The 18,302-nt window shown below is 52.2% G+C and overlaps 1 protein-coding gene across 3 annotated transcripts; it reads left to right on the plus strand.

Annotated features, from left to right (window-relative positions):
- Positions 1 to 67: 67 nt before the first annotated feature.
- Positions 68 to 15,955, plus strand: Osm (oncostatin M). Of its 3 annotated transcripts, XM_052198875.1 has the most exons (5): positions 68 to 505; positions 10,525 to 11,597; positions 11,853 to 12,386; positions 13,885 to 14,021; positions 14,426 to 15,955. In XM_052198875.1, exons 3-5 carry the CDS (start codon positions 12,353 to 12,355, stop codon positions 14,972 to 14,974), a joined length of 720 nt encoding a protein of 239 aa, XP_052054835.1. In that variant the 5' UTR covers positions 68 to 505; positions 10,525 to 11,597; positions 11,853 to 12,352; the 3' UTR covers positions 14,975 to 15,955. The 3 variants fall into 3 exon arrangements, with proteins under 3 accessions (XP_052054835.1, XP_052054834.1, XP_052054836.1); XM_052198874.1 differs by lacking the exon at positions 10,525 to 11,597 and having other exon boundaries at positions 11,598 to 12,386; XM_052198876.1 differs by lacking the exon at positions 10,525 to 11,597.
- The last annotated feature ends 2,347 nt before the right edge of the window (positions 15,956 to 18,302 follow it).

The following is an 18,302-nucleotide window of genomic DNA, read 5'->3' on the forward strand; positions in this document are numbered from 1 at the left end:
CTCAACATGCCTTTCTCCAAGGCTACTGTCTGCATCCCTATGGGCCTTGTCTGAATTCTTATGGCCCTCTTGTGGAGAAGTCACACAGTCTATGACACTTGGAATGGTGGCCAGGCCTTTGGCTGCTGAGGTGCAGGGCTATGCAGACTGACAGGGACCCTGAGCCTGCTTGGAGCCCTTGTCCTACTGCTGTATGCCTGGGCACATCTGGGCCTGGATGTTTCTGTCATGGGGCCTCCTGCTCAGTAAGACCAGCACTCCATTGCAGCGCCCAGGGCCCCACACTTGCCCTGGGAGGTTATCAGGTACCTTCAGTTCAGACCCGCCCATGATCAGGACGGGGAAGAAGGGTGTGACTTCTGTGTACCCAGGTCATAGTGACTCCCTAGAAAAGCCACCACACAGGCAGGCTTCTGGCAGTGTGCCCGCCTGGCTCAGGGGACTCCCAAGGCGAGAGCCTCAGGTTGCATGCAGGTCAGATGAGCCTAGAGCACAACCCCGCACGGTGAGTGAGGGGCCTTGGCTCTGCCTTTTCTTCAGCCTCAGTTTCCCCATGTGCCGGAATCAGTTCCTTCTGGGACCCTGGGAGGAAGCGTTTCTTTGGAGTTTATCTGTGGTTGGGAGCGGGATGGAGAAGTCCTGTCTCCTGTAATGAGGGACTGGTGTACGCCCAGGCTTGGGGGCGGGCGGCCTGCACTGGAGGGGCCCAGGCTATGGGCGCTGCTGGGGCAGGAGGCAGGAGCAGGAGGTAGGCTTGCCTGCCGCTAGCACTGCACAACCCAGGGGAAGCCGCTTCTCTCGCTGACCCCAGTGCCTGCCTCTATGGGGAAGGGCTGTTAAGGGGGGGGGGTGCTATTGATTCACAGGAGAGCCGGTCTTGTCCTCACTTTGCATACGTGGAAACGAAGCCCAGAGTGTCTTATTTAAGGTTACCCCCACAGGGATAACAAAGTAGAAAACAAAGTAGAATTCTAAAAGGGTCCAGGCCGGGTGGGGTGGGGCTGAGACTGACTTTAGGCTGAGCCCTGAAGGATGGGAAAGATTTTTCAAGACCCCTTGTAATCCCTGCTGTCTGTGTTGGTGGCCGGGCGTCGGCTGCTGGTGACCGTAGTTGTGTGGGCAGGCACGCGCGGTCTGGCCCTGTCTCCTCCCTGACCCTGAGCTAGATAGAGTGGATATTGAGCAATGGCCCCCGTCTGTGTCACTTTCCCAAGAGGATCCTGGTGTTGTTCTGAGCCACGAATGCCAGTTCTAGGGGTGCCCAGAACTTCTTTTTAGGGGGTTAGTTGTGGCATCGTGTGGATGTGGGTACTGTGTGTGTATATGTGTGTATGTATGTGCAAGTGTGTGTGAGTATGTGTGTGAGTGCCTGTGTGTGTATGTATATGAGTATATGTGTGTGTGTATGTGTGTGTGAGTGCATGTGTGTGTGCGAATGTGTATGTGAGTGCATGTGTATGTGTGTGTGTATATATAAGTGTGTGTGAGTACATGTATGTGTGCGTGCGGATGTGTATGTGAGTGTGTGTATAAGTGTGTGTGTGAGTGCATGTGTGTATGAATGTGTATGTGAGTGTATGCGAGAGTGTGTGTGTGTGAGTGTGTGTGTGTGTGTGTGTGTGTGTGTGTGTGTGTACTGGGGAGCTCTTTGATGCTTACATGGTCACATGTGCCCTCTGCCCTACCCTGTACTCCCAAGGAAGAGCTGGCCTCTTGCTCTCCTGCCCACCCCAGCTCTCCTTGTTGCCCCCATCTCCCCCACTGTCTCCTTGCCTGCTGCCCCAAAGCGAGCGAGCCTGTGTGGCTTTCTGCCTAGAATCCAAAATGTCACCCTCTCTCCAGCCCCTGCCCCTCCCCCATCACATCACTGCCCCTTCTGAGTGTTCTTCTTTCTGGTCTCCTGGGACTAGTGCCAGAGTTTCCCTGTCCTATCACTGCACCTGCGAGTTGTCCCCAGCATGTCCCCTGTGGAACATGGCCCCACAGCTGAGTTCCTTCTCCTTAGGAAGACTGGGTCTCCCACTCACGTGTGCAACCTTGGAGACCTCTTGACTTTCCTGAGGTGGCTGAGTGTCTCCCTCCTTCCCTCCCTCCCTCCCTCCCTCCCTCCCTCTTTCCTTCCTCTCTTCCATATTGAAGACAAACCCAGGGCCTCTCACATGCTGAGTTACACCCCACCCTCTTGCTGTGCTTTTAAGCTGGTCCTTAGTTTCTCTCTTGGTGTGTGTGTGTGTGTGTGTGTGTGTGGTGCATGCTTGCATGTGCATGTGTGTACGTGGGTGCAGGGTTGCACGTCTCTGTGGGGGACAGAGGTCAAGGTCAGAGGTCTTCCTTTGTGGCTTGCCACCACATTTTTGAGGTGGGGTCTTTCACTGAATCTAGAGCTCCCTGTCCCTGCTGAGCTGGCTGACCAGTGAGCCCAGGGGACACGCCCCAGGCCTCGGGCTTCAGATGGCCACCATCGTGCTCAGCTTTGATGTGCTGGGGATCGACCTTAGGACGTCATGCTGGTACTGCAAACACTACCCACGGCCAACTCCATGGTCCCTAACTTTAAAAAAAAAGTTGTTTATTCTATTTTTATAAGTATGCATACATGCATGCATGTACGTATGTATGTGCACTACTTATGTGCAGTGCCTACAGATGTCAGAAGAGGCCTTCACATCCCCCAGGGACTGGCATTAGAATTCACTGACTGAGAATCTCTGTGTGGATGCTGGCAACTGAATTTGGGTCCCAAGTTCTCTTAACTGCTGAGCCATCTCTCCAGTCTCTTCCCCAATTTTTAAATAGAGATAACATTTGCATAATTTAACCTTTTTTTGTCTTTCTTGAGACAGGTTCTTGTTTGGAGGTCCTGCAATATCAGCAGCCAGGCCACTCCCTTTCTTCTCTGCCCCGCCCACAACCGGTCTGTAGTCTCTCTCTGCATTGCCCTCTGTGCTTTGTATTGATGGAACCATACAACCAAAGTGTGGCTTGTATCCTTGCTTCCACTTAGCTAAGTGTTCTTTTTCTAATGTACATTGTTGTTTTTGCCTGATGTATCTCAGTGTGAACGTGTCAGGTTTTGGAGTTACAGACAGTTGTGACCTGCTATGTGGGTGCTGGGAATTGAACCTGGGTCTTCTGGAAGAACAGTCAGTGCTCTAACCACTGAGCCATCTCTCCAGTCCCCACTTACTGTTCCTGAGTGTCCTCCGCATTGGGGCATGTCAGTATGCCGTCCTCATGGGTGTCAATCTCCATTGTACAGCATGCCACATTTTGTTTGTTCATTATCTTTTAAATAAAGTTGGGAGTTGTCCACTCTGGTCTCTTACACTCATAGTCTGAGTAAGGTGGTTCATTCTAGATTTTAAGTTCATTCTAGAACAAAGTGACCAGGAACTCCCTCAACACCCTCGGTCCATTGAATGGTGGCCACCAGGAGGCACTTGGAAACAGTGGGCTTTGATGGCCTCTCCTTGGAGTGCAGGGTGAGCTTCTTTTCTGGGTCAGTGTAATCATGTGGGGTTTCTTTGGGGACTCCACCGCTTTTCACAGCCCTCTCCCAAGACATTTTCTCAGTGGACTTGCTGATCGGCCTAGGAGACCCTCCCCTTCCCACATCTTCCTCGCGTGTGTGCGTGCGTGCGTGTGTGTGTGCGTGCGTGTGTGTGTGTGTGTGTGTGTGTGTGTGTGTGTGTTTAAGACAGTGTTTCTCTGTGTAGCCCTGGCTGTTCTAGAACTCACTCAGTAGACCTGGCTGGCCTCGAATACAGAGCTCCATCTGCCTCTGCCTCCTGAGTGCTGGGAGTAAAGGCGCGTGTCACCACACCCAGCCGTGACTCTTCTTTCTTGTTTGTCTGTCTCTGACACTCAACTCCTAAATGTAAAGAGGCAGTAATGAGCCTGCTCTACATGCATGAGGATCTGAATTCAAAACTCAGGCAAAAGTTGGGGACTGGGGGGCAGGTCTGTAGCCTAGTGTTGAAGGCGGAGACAGACAGATTCCCCAGAGCTTGCTGGACAGTCAGTCCAGTCAAACTGGTGACCCGAGTTCAAAGAGAGACTGTGTCAATATATGCATGCATGCATACATACATACATACATACATACATATATACATACATACATACATAGAGTGGAGAGTGACTTAAGACACTGGACATGTCTAGCCTCCACATGCATGTGCACACGCTCCTGTTGTGAGGCAAGCAGGTCCCGCTTTTGTGGAACGAGTGCCCAAGTGAACTTTACTAGGGAGGGGACGTGTGGCACGTTTTTTTTTTTTCCCTTTCAGTTACTTTTCCTGGAAAGTGTTGCAATCTAGAGTAGTCAAAAAAGCAAATTTTTGAACATGCTATATAAAAAAAAAAAAAGAAGAAGAAGAAAAGGAAAAAGAAAAGTCAAGGAAAAGTCAGCATGTTTTCAAAGCTGCCCAGAAGCCAGATCATGTGTTCCGGCGTGACAAGGGTGACAGAAACCTGATTCCTTGGGAAAGGGACCTAAGAGCCAGCTGGCCTGCCTGAGATCAGCTGCTCTGACTGGCAGCCCGGACACTGTCCTTCTGGAGGCCTGGCCACAGACCTGGTACATGTGTGCCAGGAGAGAATGCCTGGGTTCTGCGGGCTGGGAGCCATGAGTCCCCTGTGCTGCAGCTTCTACGGATGGCCACATCTGGATGGCTGTGCAGATGTTCCTTGATGTTTCTCCAGCACCTGCTGCACCCACTGCACCCCCTCCCCCCGTCTGCAATGGGAGCACCCCGCACCCTGTTTTCTCAACACCCCATCAGACACTCAGGACCCACCTGGTTCTGGGCCATGCAGCCCAGCTCAGCACGATACCCATTCCTCCCCCGGGGAGACGCTGTCATTTTGCTTTCCCTGAGCCACTTGGCAACATCCGTTCTGGACAATCCATTGACCGTGTTGGTGGGTCTCTTGGCTTAGGAAGGCTGTCTGGATTCCAGCCTGCATTTCCTCCTTCTAGGAGTTTGCCTTCTATGCCCCAGTTTCTCCATCTGCAAAATAGAACTGGCTCCTAAAGTCTTTATGAGGATCCAGTGGTGTGCCGTTCGTGAACGTGTAATGCAAAGCCTGGCACATGAAAAATCTAAAAACCTACCCAGTTTATTGGGGCCGGGGAACCCAAACATTTTAGGAAAGAATCTGATATTTCAAAATAGGTAGATCGACTGGTAGGAGTGCTTACCAAGCATGCAGGAAGGCCTGGATTCCAATCCCCACACTTTAGGCCTTTGCGTGTAGTAGTGGAGGCAGGGGGATGAGACAACTACATAGTAGCTCAAGGCCAGTCTGGGATACATAAGACCCTGTCTCAAAAACAGGCTGCGTATTCTGTTGTCATTACAAGAAGAGTGGGGACACAGCTGAACTCCTACCATGTTGCTGTACGACATGGTGTTTCCCTTGAAGTGGCATAGCTCTGGGGTCAGGGCTCTGCCTCTCACCTCACAGGTACAACCTGGGCCCATCGTGGGTGCTGGGGTGACTGGGGGCAAGCAGTCAGGAGACTGCTGGCAGCCTCTGCTCTGTTGCCAGCCTGTCAGTCTGCCTATTGTCATTGTCCCCAGGACTTCCCTCAGTCTGGGTTTCCCTGAGGCAGGTCTAGTCATAGGCTCTGGGGCGGGTGGCTCACCAGTCTGGGTGGCGGGGACAGAGAGTCACAGATCTGAGAGAATCTCCAGTCCCCTCTCCTCTGAGTCAGGCCTCAGAGCCCTGGAGGGGGTCAGTGACTCAACACAGAACACAGCTCTTGGCAGGCCAGGTCCCAGGAAGACCCCTTGGCAACTAGACAACAAGTGCTCTCTGGGCCCCACGACCTCTCTGACCCGGCATGTCCTTGCTCACTGGGCTTACGTAACCCTGCCTTTCCCAACCACCCTAAAGCCACGCAGTGACATAAACAAATGTGTGCCTTTGTCTACCCCAGGAACTGCAAGGTACGAGTTTACCGAGTGCCCACTAAGGGTCAGGCTGGGCCCTTGAGTGACACTAGGTATCTCAGGAGGTGCCTGGACCACTCGCTACACTTAAAGAAAAATCAGATACAGCCGATAAAAAAAATTATATCATCCGATGTACAGAGCTCTGCGCCTTCCCCTCCATCGGGGCTATGAAGCCATCTCTACTACCCGCTCTAGCATCGTCCTGTCATCCCTCCGCTGACAGTCACTCCCGTCCTGGGTCCTAGACCTGGTACCACTCTGCCATCTATCCTGACTTCCTGTGTGAGCATCACCACACAGTGTTAACAGGCTTTGTCTTGTTTGTCTGATGGGGTGGTGCACACCTAGAATCAATCCTAGTGTTTGGAAGGCTAAGGCAGAACGATTGCCGTGAGTTTGAGGCCAACCTTGATTATATAGTGAACTGCAGATTAGTCTATGGCACAGAGTGAGGACTAGTCTATGGTACAGAGGAAGGGCTAGCCTATGGTACAGAGGAAGGACTAGCCTATGGTACAGAGGAAGGGCTTATCTCAGAAAAACAACTAAAGGGTGTCTTTGGGTGTGTCTGGGGCCAGAGTTTAGGAGTGAACAGGACAGGTGTACTCTCTGTGTTTCTCAAACTGCTTCCCGGGCAGTGCCTTGCACTCCTGCCTGCTCTACAGAGGCTTCTAGTGTCTCTGTGTCCTCAGCTCACCTGTTACTGTCTGTCTCTGACTCCGCCCTGAACAGAGTAGTGTGGCTCTGTGCCTCCACGGTACCTCATGGTATTGAGCAATCTTCCCTACACTTCTTTCTCTCTATTTTTTTGACACAGGGTTTTTCTACATAGCTTTGGCTATTGTGGAACTCACTCTATAGAGCAGGCTAGCCTCGAGCTCACAGAGATCTGCCTGCATCTGTCTCTGAGTGCTGGGAATAAAGGTGTGTGCTTCCGACACCTACTTCCTGCATTTTTTCTTCAGGAGGAAATGTCTGATCAAACCCTTTGTCCAGGGTGTGTGCACGTGTTTATGAGTGTGTCTGTGTCTGTGCGCATATGTATGTCTATGCATGTGCGTGTGGAGGCTGGAGACAGCCTTGGGCGGCATCCTTAGGAAGGCAATCAACCTTCTTTGAGGCAGAGTCTCTCAATAGCCCAGAGCTCACCAGTTAGGTTGGCTCCTAACACTAACCTTGACTCTGACTCTAACCCTAACTCTAACCCTAATGGTAACCCTAACCCTAACCAGGTAGGCTGGCTCCTAACCCTAATCCTGACCCTGACCCTAATCCTGACCCTGACCCTGACCCTAGCCCTGAGTTTTCTACCTCCCGGTGCTTGGATTCCAAGCCTCTGGCACCACGCCTGACATAGTGTAGGGTCTGAAGGTGGCGCTGAGGCCTGTGCTGTGCAACCAGCTCTTCCCCAGGGCACTGCCCAGGTCACCGCCCTGCCTGGCTCCCAGGGCCTCTTGTTTCTTCTTCAGGAGCTCCTGTACCACACATCACCTTGATCCCACTGTGAGCTGAGGTTGATCAACCTCAACTCCTGATCCTTCTGTTTCTGCCTCCCAAAAGCCGGGACCACAGGCCTGTGCTATCACGTCCACGCCGGCCTAATTGGATTGTTGGTGCTCCTCATTTAATTGTGCCATTGAGGTTTACAGAGAAGAGAAATTGAGGCCCTGGGAGATGCTGTGACTGGGTGGAAAACATCAGGCTCACAGGCAGCAGAGGCTGAACCTTGAATCAGTGCCCACCTCTGCCACAGTGGGGACGACTCAAGCCGTGGCAGATCCAGTCCGTGCTATTAAAGGGGCAGGGCCCTCTCAGCGGAGGGTGGGCCGGAAAGGCTGGGAGATAGCAGTTCTGAGGAAACAAACCCACCCTCTCTTCCTCTCCACATCACGCGGACCTGGTTGACGTGGCCCAGGAAGAGGGGACAGCCCGGGCCCTGTGGTTGAGATCCTATTTATACTGACTGTTGCAAGCCCTTCCTGCTGGCGACAAGGACGTCACTGGGCACTGACCTCACCAGAATCGCTGACGCATCTTCCCTCACGCTTTGCCTGGGTGGTAGCGAGGCAGGCCCTCATCCTCTGGGCCACTCCCACTGCCCCTGCGTATAACACCCTCCATTCCTGTCCCCACGGGCAACCCTGCCTGCTCTTGCAATCTGTTATGGGCTGGAGCCCGTTCCCCAAGTCAGAATGTACAATCCCAGCTCACGGCCTCTCAGTTGCGACTGCAGGGGCAAGCCAAAGATGCCGGGTGAGCTCTGAGTCACTGCGACCAGATCAGGACAGAAATGAGCATGCAGGAAGAAAGTGGCTCTATCAGGAAAGGGTTTGCTGTGCAAGACTGAGGACCTAAGTTCAAATCCTCAGAACCCGTGAGAAAAGTCAGGTGTGGTCATGAAGGCCTGCAAGCCCAGCACCGAGTAAGGACTGGAGCAGGAAGGACCTAGGGCTCTCAACTGCTAGCCTAGCTCCAGAGCAGTGACAGATCCCATCTCAAGGGATGAGACAGAATGACAGAGCAGGCTGCGTGGTGTTCTCTGGTTACACACACATACACATGCATCCACCTCCACCACACATACCATGTGAAAACACCCCCCCACACACACACTATACGCACATCCACATCTACCACGCACATCAAACACACAACCATATACACACATCCACATCCATCACACACACCATATACACACACATTATACACACATACTCCCCACACTCCATGTATATACACATACCGTAATACATGCACCATATGCACCATATATAGATACCATATATACACACACATCCACACACCACCCCATCCCACACATGCCATATGAACACATACACACATTATACACACATACTCCCCACACTCCATGTATATACACATACCGTAATACATGCACCATATGCACCATATATAGATACCATATATACATACACATCCACACACCACCCCCATCACACACATGCCATATGAACACATACACACACACCATATACACACATCCACAATATACACACACATTATGCACACATACCCCCCACCCCATATACATACCATAATACATGTACCATATGGACCATTATGTACCATAATACACACCACCTCTATCACAAACATGCCATATAAACACACACACACCATATATACACATCCACATCCACCACACATCCATATACATATACACACACATACGTATACATACCCCCATAGCCTATGTATACACACATGCCATGTGTACCATATTTAGATGCATATACACATATATTCACACACAACACACATACATGCACACTCTTTATGCAAACGTAGAGTAATAGAGGAAGACACTTTACTCTGTTTAATTCTGACCTCTGACCTCTGCATGTACAGACAGGAGTGCATGCACACACACACACACACACACACACACACGCATGCACGCACGTATCACATACAAAGAGTTCAGGATAACTGGGTGGTGGTGGTTGTGGTGGATGCCTTTAATCCCAGCACATGGGAGGCAGAAGCAGGCAGATCTCTGAGTTCGAGGCCAGCCTGGTCTACAGAGTGAGCTCCAGGACAGCCAGGGCTACACAGAGAAACTCTGTCTCTGAAAGAAGAAAAAAGAAAGAAAGAAAACGCAGAAGCGGTGGATGGCTGTGTAAAGACACAGTGGAAATTTGTCCACCTACAAGCCAAGAAGCAGCCATGTGGGTAAGCACATTCCAGCGAGCCCAGCGTGAGCTGGAGGTCGGCCTGGGATACACAGGCGAGAACTGGCCTGAGTAAATGAGCAGCTAAGGGAGGATCTACCTCAGCAGCTAAGGACAGGGGCCTGGGAGGAGCCAGTCCCAGAGACAGCTTACCCAAATGTCTAGCCTGCACAACGGGAGGAGGTACACTGTGTGTCCTTGTTGCCGAGGCTGCACAGCTTGTGACACAGTAGGTCCCCACATCAGAGGGCTCATTAAGTGTGTGCGGAAATAGAAGCCGGGCAGAGATGGGTTCCTCTGTAAGCGGCATGTGCACGTGTTCTATCATTAATGCACAGACCTGTCATCTAGGGAAGGTTTCTGTCCCCAGGAGGCCCTGGGAAGGTTCCATGCATACGCTACATTAATTTTAGAAGGGTCTGAGGCTTCCTTAGAGTCTGGTGTCTTTGGGAAGAGGACCCTGCAATCGGTCCTCGTGGGCCTGCTGCCTCTCATCCTGACAGTTCCAGGAAGTGAATGTGCACTCAAGCCTTGCTCTTGATGACCTTAGTCCCAGTGGTCTGTACAGCACACTCTCTGGCCCCCGAGCTAAGACACGCCTTTAGACCCCAGGTAAATAGATGAAATAGATGCGTGTTCTTCCTTCCGCCCTCTCCTTTTCTCCAGCAGTAGGAAACCCTCAGGGTGTTACGCGCCAAGGCTGGGCGCTGGCCTAGGTTGTCCCACTGGCCCCTTTGACTTTTATTTGTTTTTTTGTTTGTTTGTTTGTTTGTTTGAGATAGAGTCTCCCTGCTGGCTTCGAACTTGTAGCAGGTGAGCTTCCACCTCCCATGTGCTAGGACTGTATGCCCAGCTCCTGGTTTTGTTTTCAGATCTGTCTCCTCATCTATCCCAGGCTGGCCTCTGATGTACAACCCTGTCTCAGCTGCTAGAGAAATAGAGATTACAAATGTGTACCACCCATCCAGCTCTGGACACCTCTCAACCGTGCAGGTGCCCTCCAGCAGGGCAACTCATCCCTCGCACCTTTGTTCTAAACCGAGGAGGGAGTGTATGGTCCGTGGGAGCGGGGAAGGAGACACCCGAGGTGAAGGAGGGTCTCTTGCCAACATGAGGGTCCCACTTTGGGAGCACTCTCCACCCAGGTCTGGGGCTGCTCGCTCGGAGCTTCCCTCTGTCTCCTTGTCACAGTGAGCGCTTGACTGTAGGGGTATAGGGACTGCCCCAGGATGACATCACGGATATGAAATGCAGAAGGATCCCTGGCCAGGGCCCTAGGGAACAGCACCCTGGGGTGGGCAGAGGTGAGAAATTCAGTAGGAGGAAATGAAGACCTCAGGAGAAGGATCTAGGCTAGGCTGCACTGGTGGGTTGCCAGCAAGGGGAACACTTTGCTGGGTGCAGAGAACGGGTGGGTACGGGCACAGCTGCCTCCTGGATAGGGAGTGGGGCGGTAGGTTTGTTGAATGAATATATGAGGGCAGGTACCTCTGGTTCCTGAGGTTACAGACTAAGGATGCTCAGTCTAGCTTGGCAGACACGCTGGGGCTTCCAAGCACCGCCTGTGGATCTGGGTCAGCCTGGGCCTCAGTTTACCACAGTAAAGAAGTAGACAGACTAGGAAACACTGTCTCCGGAGCCACAAGTCATGACTTTCAGTCAGTGATGAGAAGCAGAAGACCCACCCATGATGGACCGCTATCTTTCAGAGAAAGTGAAACCTGTGTCCAACTGTCACAGCCCCTCCACCCTTCCAGCTTCCCCTCTGAGTTCACAGCTTCCCCGCCTTCCCCGCCCCCCTCCATCCCGTCCCCCGAAAACCAGTACTTGGAATTCAAGTTGCATCTTTTCTTTTTCCTTCAAAGGCTCTTTTGCCTTTTATGTCCGTGTAGGCGGTAACCTTGTGAGGTGAACCAAGGAGCGCTTTTCTCTCTCCATTTCTCAGGTGAGGTTGAAAGTGGCTGAGTGACTCACCACACAGAAGTTTTGGAACCCGGTCCCTGATTTCTCTTGCTCCAAGTGTCCTAAAGGATCCTGTCTACAGAGAGGGGCCTGCAATAGGGAAGGCTGGGGGGGGGGGGTTAGTTAATGGAGACAATGAAAATGAGTTGGTCTAGAAGATGCTGCCCTGGGATTAGAGGCACAATCTTGGGGCCCGAGTCTGGCACTGTGCCCAGAGCCTGGTGGTTTCCGCTCACAGATGTCCCGACAGCCCAAGCGAGAGGCTGGGAAGGGCAGTCAACGAGGAAGATGTCTGGCTCCCTTTAGCCCTAAACCTCGGTGTCCTGTGAGGTTGGTGGTTCCTGGACCAAGGTGGCCTACCTTGCAAGCCCTGCTCTGACCCCTGGACTAGCCCCTGAAGATGACACGGACCCCCATGCTACCTGCTCACGCCAAGAAGGCTGAGGCTGCGGTTTACATCATCCTTGGGCGTGGGGCTGACCTCGAAGAACGAATTCGAAGAAAACGGGAGGAGGAGCGGGCATGTCATGGCGCCTGGCGCCTATTGGCCGCCTGGGGAGACTTTGGTTTTTGGGGTCATGTTCCCAGAAGGCCTGCCCTTCCCCCTCCCCCTCCCCACCCACCTCACGAGGTGTTGGCCAATCGCCCCGTCGGGCATAAAGTGGCTGCCAGCCCGCAGGACACCCAGCCAAGCCGTGTCACCCCCGAGAGTCACGGGCCGAGTCCCCAGGACCCAGCATGCAGACACAGCTTCCACCAAGAACCCTGCTCAGTAAGTACTTCCTTCCTTTCTGCCATCCCAGGGCACAGCTGTGCCAACTGGCTGCTGTAGGCAGCCCTGCCCGCGGGAGCCGGAGATCAAGTGAAGGATGCGGATGAGAGGGAGAGCTAGAAGGTCAGGGGTCCACTGAGACCCCAGCAGACCCACAGGTGGAGACGTGGGCTCTCTGGAAGGTTTCCAGAGAGAGGCGTGGGAGAGACCGTGCTGGGGTCCAGGGCGTGAGGGAAGAGGAGAAAGAATGAGAAGACCCCGGAGAAGCCGGAGGCAGGTAGGAGATGAGCAGAAAAGGAAGTTTCAGATCTGTGAGGAAGTGGGGCCAGGGCTGGGATAGGGCTTCCTTCTTGCTCTGATTCAATTCTCAGGCTCTGGGGTAGATGGAAAGTCGGCCAAGCCAGAGGTCCTTAGATCATCCCGCCACACATGCGGCCACACCCACACGGGGGACAGGCAACACAGAGCCATCAATGTGGGCGCTGGTCCTCCTCTCCTCCGTAACCCACGAAGGCTCGCCTGCAGAGCAGGGCCCCCCAGTGCACAGGGCAGGCACCGCGGAGCCTCGGCTAGGTCTACAGGCACACCCCCACGGGCGCCGGCCCACGTGCACCTGACACGCTCACTGCGGGGGCCCTCACCGGCAGTGTAGCTGCACACACCAGGGGAAGATGGGGAGGGGACTTGTGGTTGGCACGCCTGGGCTCCTGGCCCTCCCCAGGGGGCTGGTTGGTTTGTAGGAAGGGAAGGATGGTGTCGCAGCCTTCCGGGCCATTGCGCCACGGGCCCCTTCCGACCACGTGGCTGCCGGTGCCTGTGAGGGTGGGGGCCGGCGAGCTGGAACTGTGCTTGCCTGCTCTCACCCCACAACCTTCTCATGGGCTCCCAGTATCCCTGCTGTGTGTGTGTGTGTGTGTGTGTGTGTGTGTGTGTGTGTGTGTGTTGGGGGTTCATGTGTTGGAGGCAGGATGGTCAGGGCCAGTGCTGGGCATATGTGACCCCCGCAGACAGGCTTTTCTCTTGCACCTAGCTCACCTTTCTGGAGAATGGGTGTCAGCACTGGTTGGCCCCATGGGTAGAGAGGTACCTTTTCTGGCTCTGTGACCTGCTGCCCTGGGGTTGCACCCCGGGCCAGCCCCCTGGTCCACTCTATTCTGGCTACAGGGAATGTTAGGGTATATATGGGAGTCAGGGACTTGACCTGTCAGTCTTAGGACAAGAGGACTCATCTTGTCTGTTGGTTGTGCCCTAAGTCCAGGACAGGGATGGTGTGGGCTAAAACTCAACTTCTGCCCAAAGAGCTGCCGGGCAATTGCAGCACCCACCCTCTCCCTCACCCTGTTCGGTTTGTGGTGGAAGGTGGTGGCCCCTGTGAGTGCTCCTGTGAAAACCCAGTGCCTACTGCACACCCAGTTCCTTCCCTGGGCTGCACGACCAGGCACGAGGGGCTGAACGCACCACACCACCAGTCAGCTAACTAAGCCCTTCTCTGCCCTAGGTTTGGCCCTCAGTCTCCTGTTCCTGAGCACGGCATGGGCCAGGCGCCGCTGCTCCAGCGCCTCCCCACAGCTCCTCAGCCAGCTGCAGAGTCAGGCGAACATCACCAGGGACACAGCGACACTCTTGGAGCCCTATGTAAGCCTCAGCTCTTAGGGCTCCTTGAACCTCAGAGAATCCCAGGGACTAGTGAGAGAGTGAACACATGGAGGACCAGGAAGGGGCAGGAGGGGAAACTGAGTCATTCTAGCTCCATTCCTTGATTGTCTGGGAGGTTTGGCACTTTGTTCTAGGTTCCCAGATGCAGCACTGAGTGAACCTGTCAGGGCTCCTGCAGCCCCCACCACACCTAGGGACCCCCCACTCCATCCACTGCAAGCACAGTCACCCCAGGGCATTCCTGCCCATCTCTGCTGATGGTTTTTCATCTCTTTGTTGGGAAGATCATACAAGAGCTCATGTTTTAAAGGCAGCAAAGGCGGGTTTCTCCGTGTGTGCTTGAGAGATTCTGTCATGCATTCTTCAATCTCTTCCTTCCTCAGATCCACTTGCAAAACCTGAACACACCTACTCTGAGAGCCGCCTGCACAGAGCACCCCGTGGCCTTCCCCAGTGAGGACACGCTCCGGCAACTGAGCAAGCCTCGCTTCCTGAGCACTGTGTACACCACACTGGACAGAGTCTGGCACCAAGTGGGTGCTTTAAAACAGCAATTTCTGAAGACTCAAGCTTTTCCAGAGCTGGAGAGTACCAGGCAGAATATTCAGGGCATAAGGAACAATGTTTACTGCATGGCCCAGCTGCTCCACCGCCCCCTGGAGATACCTGAGCCCACACAGGCCTACTCTGGGACCTCACAGTCCACTACCATAACACCAGGTGCCTTCCAGACTAGGATAGACAGCTGCCGCTTCCTCTGGGGATACCATTGCTTTATGGGCTCAGTGGGGAGGGTCTTCAGCGAGTGGGAAGATGGCTCCAGACGCAGCCGGAGACACAGCCCGCTCCGGGCCCAGCGCAAGGGAGTCCGCAGAATCAGACCCTCCAGGAGCAGCCAGGGCCGGATGCCCAGGGCCCAGGTGCCCCGGTAGCCTGAGGGCACACTGACAGACAATATAGTCTGTTGATACCGAATGTTGCCTCTCAGAGACTTCCAAAGCTGCTCCTGTGTCCAGAGCCACGCAGAAGAGCACTTTAAGGCGTGAAGTTGGGTGTCCCCTACTTTCACTCAGGACTGCAAGAATAGTCAGTTTATTGCAAACTCCAAGCCTCCAGTCCCAGCGGGGTGGCTGGGTCAGGCCACGTGGGGCCGGAGGCTTCGCATTGATTCAGGGGTCTGATGACACAGGCTGATTCACCGTGGGGTTGAACCCCTCGGGCTGCTGGTTCTCTCCTCTTATGACTTGAAACTGTTGCCTCCAGACTTCCTCGTTTCCCTGTGGCTGGGTTCCAAAGAGAGGTCTGGTCCGGTGCTCTCTCTCACGCCATGTCCCACTCAGGACAGATACCTGGACATCTCAGTGACCTCACCCTTCGCAGTTGCGACAGGGACAGGGGCAGTGTGTCCTAGAAGGAACACTGATCTGGGAATTCACGGGAAGAGAGCTCAGAGCTTGTTCCCTAATTCTCGGTGTGACTGTGAGCAAGACACTTTATATATCCAAATGTCAGCGTTCTTTGTGGAAAGCTGGGCCCTTGTATAACACCCCACTCCGCCTGTCAGCGGCTGGACTCTGACATCGGGTGGTCATCAAAGTCTCTTTAAATGGGAACCTATGGTGCAAACGGTCGTGGGGTGGGGTTTATGGGAGATCCCCCAGTGCCTGCAAGCCCGTCTTGGGTCCTTGCTGCTTGGTGCTCCCTCTGGTGGTGTGTTGTGGAATTTTCCACAGGCTGAAGCAGTCCTTGAAAGGCCTCAGAAGCTGGTGAGCAATTCCATGGAGGGACATGACTAATTTATTGTTTTATTTTTTTATCACTTTAATCTGTTTTTATATTTATAAGGCCTATTTATAATGTATATTTAAAGTTAATATTTTGCTAACATATTTAAAACTTGCCTCGTTTCTAAAGCTGGAGTCAGTCTTTTATTATGGGAGGGGGTTTTGCGGTCTCAAAAGGTGGCAAGGGCCCAGATGTCATTTCTCTAGGATGAGCTGAGGGGGGGGCTGAACATCATTCAGAAAAAGCAGTCACATGACACACAGGGCATCTCCGTTTTCTCAACTGTGTGTATGTGTGTGTGCGTGTGTGCGTGTGCGTGTGTGTGTGTGTGTGTGTGTGTGTGTATGTGTGTGTGTGTGTGTGTGTGTGTGTGGTGTGTTTACCTGGGGAGATACAACACAATTCATCCCAGAAATGGAGCCCATGACAGGCTAAAGTCCAAGTCCCTAGTGATGAACCGATGAGCTGTTACTGTGTTATATACATGTTGTTGGTGGGGGCTTACTTATGGGAGCAGGGATGGGCTCCCAGCATCAGAATCTCTGAAATGTCCACCCAGCATGCTGACAGCTGTAACGGGAGCCCCCGAGCCCCCAAGCAGGCAGCCCACTCTCTCCTCCCTGAGTTCGGGCCCAGTGTTCTAGGTACTCTTCCCCCAGACTCTTGTTTTTGTTCCCCTTGACCTATGAACTTTTGTTTACCTCCCAAGGCTTTTGTGCTTCCAGGTCTCCTGGGGGAGTGTTTCCTTTCTGAGGGAATTGTCACAGCCCTCCCGGGAGGGTGCGAGTGTATACCTCAGTCACGCCTCACCTTTTGATTGAGGTTGTCTCTGAACCTGGAGCTGTGTTTGCTAGGGTAGCGGCCAGAGAGATGCAGAGATGGGCGTGACTTTCCCTGCCCCGGTGGGGGCTTGCAGACACATGCTGCCTGTCCCCACTTTAAAAGATTCTATTTCTATCTGTGTATATTTGTGTTGGGGGAGGGGTTGTGCTCGTGAGAGCTGTGCTAGTGGGGATCTGAAGAGGTTGTGGATCCCCTGGGACTGAAGGTGTAGACGGCTGAGAGGGAATGTGTGTGCTAGGAACCAAACCCAGCTCCTTTGCAAGAATACCAAGTGTTCTTAACTGCTGACCCATCTCCCCAACCCTGGAAACAGATTTTAAACAGCCGAATTTTTTTGTCTTTTAAAAAAGATTTATTTATTTTATGTATATGGGTGCTTTGTCTGCATGTGTAGCTAGATGCAGGCTAGAGGAGGTATCAGATCCCGGGAGACTACATATAGATGGCTGTGAGCCTGTGAGCCAGTGTGTGCATGCTGGGAATTGAATCCAGAACCTCTAGAAGAGCAGCCAGTGCTTTTCAATAGCGGATCCTTCTCTCCAGTCCCCCAAATTCACACATTTAATAAAAGCTGGATGGATGTATCCCCCATATTGACAGTCACGTGCACTGTATGGCTGTCTTTAAACAAGTAGCTTGTCTTTCAACTTATTTTTTTATTTTTTGTCCGTTTTTGATGTTACAGTTATGACCTCATGTGGACTGGCTGGCTAGGGAAGACTGGTCTTTTAATATATACGGCATCAGTGCTCTGATCCGTGAATACTGACAATCTGTTTTATTACATCGGTTTTAAACCAGATTTAGTTTGCAAATGTAAATGGAAAGCCACATTAGGAAAGAACTTAGGTAACAATATAGAATCCTTCGAACTTTAGAAAATAACTTTCTCTTTATATTATTAAATATCAATAATATCAATAGAAATGAGATTAGAACTGTTAGAAATCAGGATTTTGTAGTCCTTGCAGGCATTACTAAATCTTTTTCTTTTTTTCATATAGGGTTTCTGTGTGTATCCCTGGCTGTCCTGACACTTTGCAGACCAGGTTGACTTCGAACTCAGAGATCTACCTGCCTCTGCCTCCAGAGTGCTTGGATTATAGGTGTGAGCCACTACCGCTTAGCGACCAACTCTTGTGTGTGTGTGTGTGTGTGTGTGTGTGTGTGTGTGTACATGCAGCTCTGACTGTTCTGGAACTCACTCTATAGACCAGGCTGGTCTTGAACTCACTGAGAACTGCTATCTCTATCTCCCGAGTACCAGCATTTGTATGTGAACTATCAACATCTGCTATCTTTTTATTATTTTAATGGTAAGAAATGGAAATGGGAGTCCAGAAGGAGTAATTGTCATGTTGACCACTTCATTTCTATTAGCAAAGTATAAATATTATTTAATTAATATTTTAATCATTGCTAGTTGTATCACAGGACATCTTAGATATTAATTTAATTAAAAACAGAGCACTTAAAATATAAAACATCGCAAACATTATTAGAGTTGTGTTGTTTTGTTTTGTTTTGTTTTTTGAGACCAGGTGTCTCTATGCAGTCTTCAGTGGTCTGGAGCCCACTCTGTAGATCAGACTAGCTTCAAACTCACAAAGATCCTCCTGCCTCTGCTCCTGA

The sequence above is a fragment of the Apodemus sylvaticus genome, chromosome 11 (assembly GCF_947179515.1).
Source record: "Apodemus sylvaticus chromosome 11, mApoSyl1.1, whole genome shotgun sequence".
Taxonomy (NCBI): Eukaryota; Metazoa; Chordata; class Mammalia; order Rodentia; family Muridae; genus Apodemus; species Apodemus sylvaticus.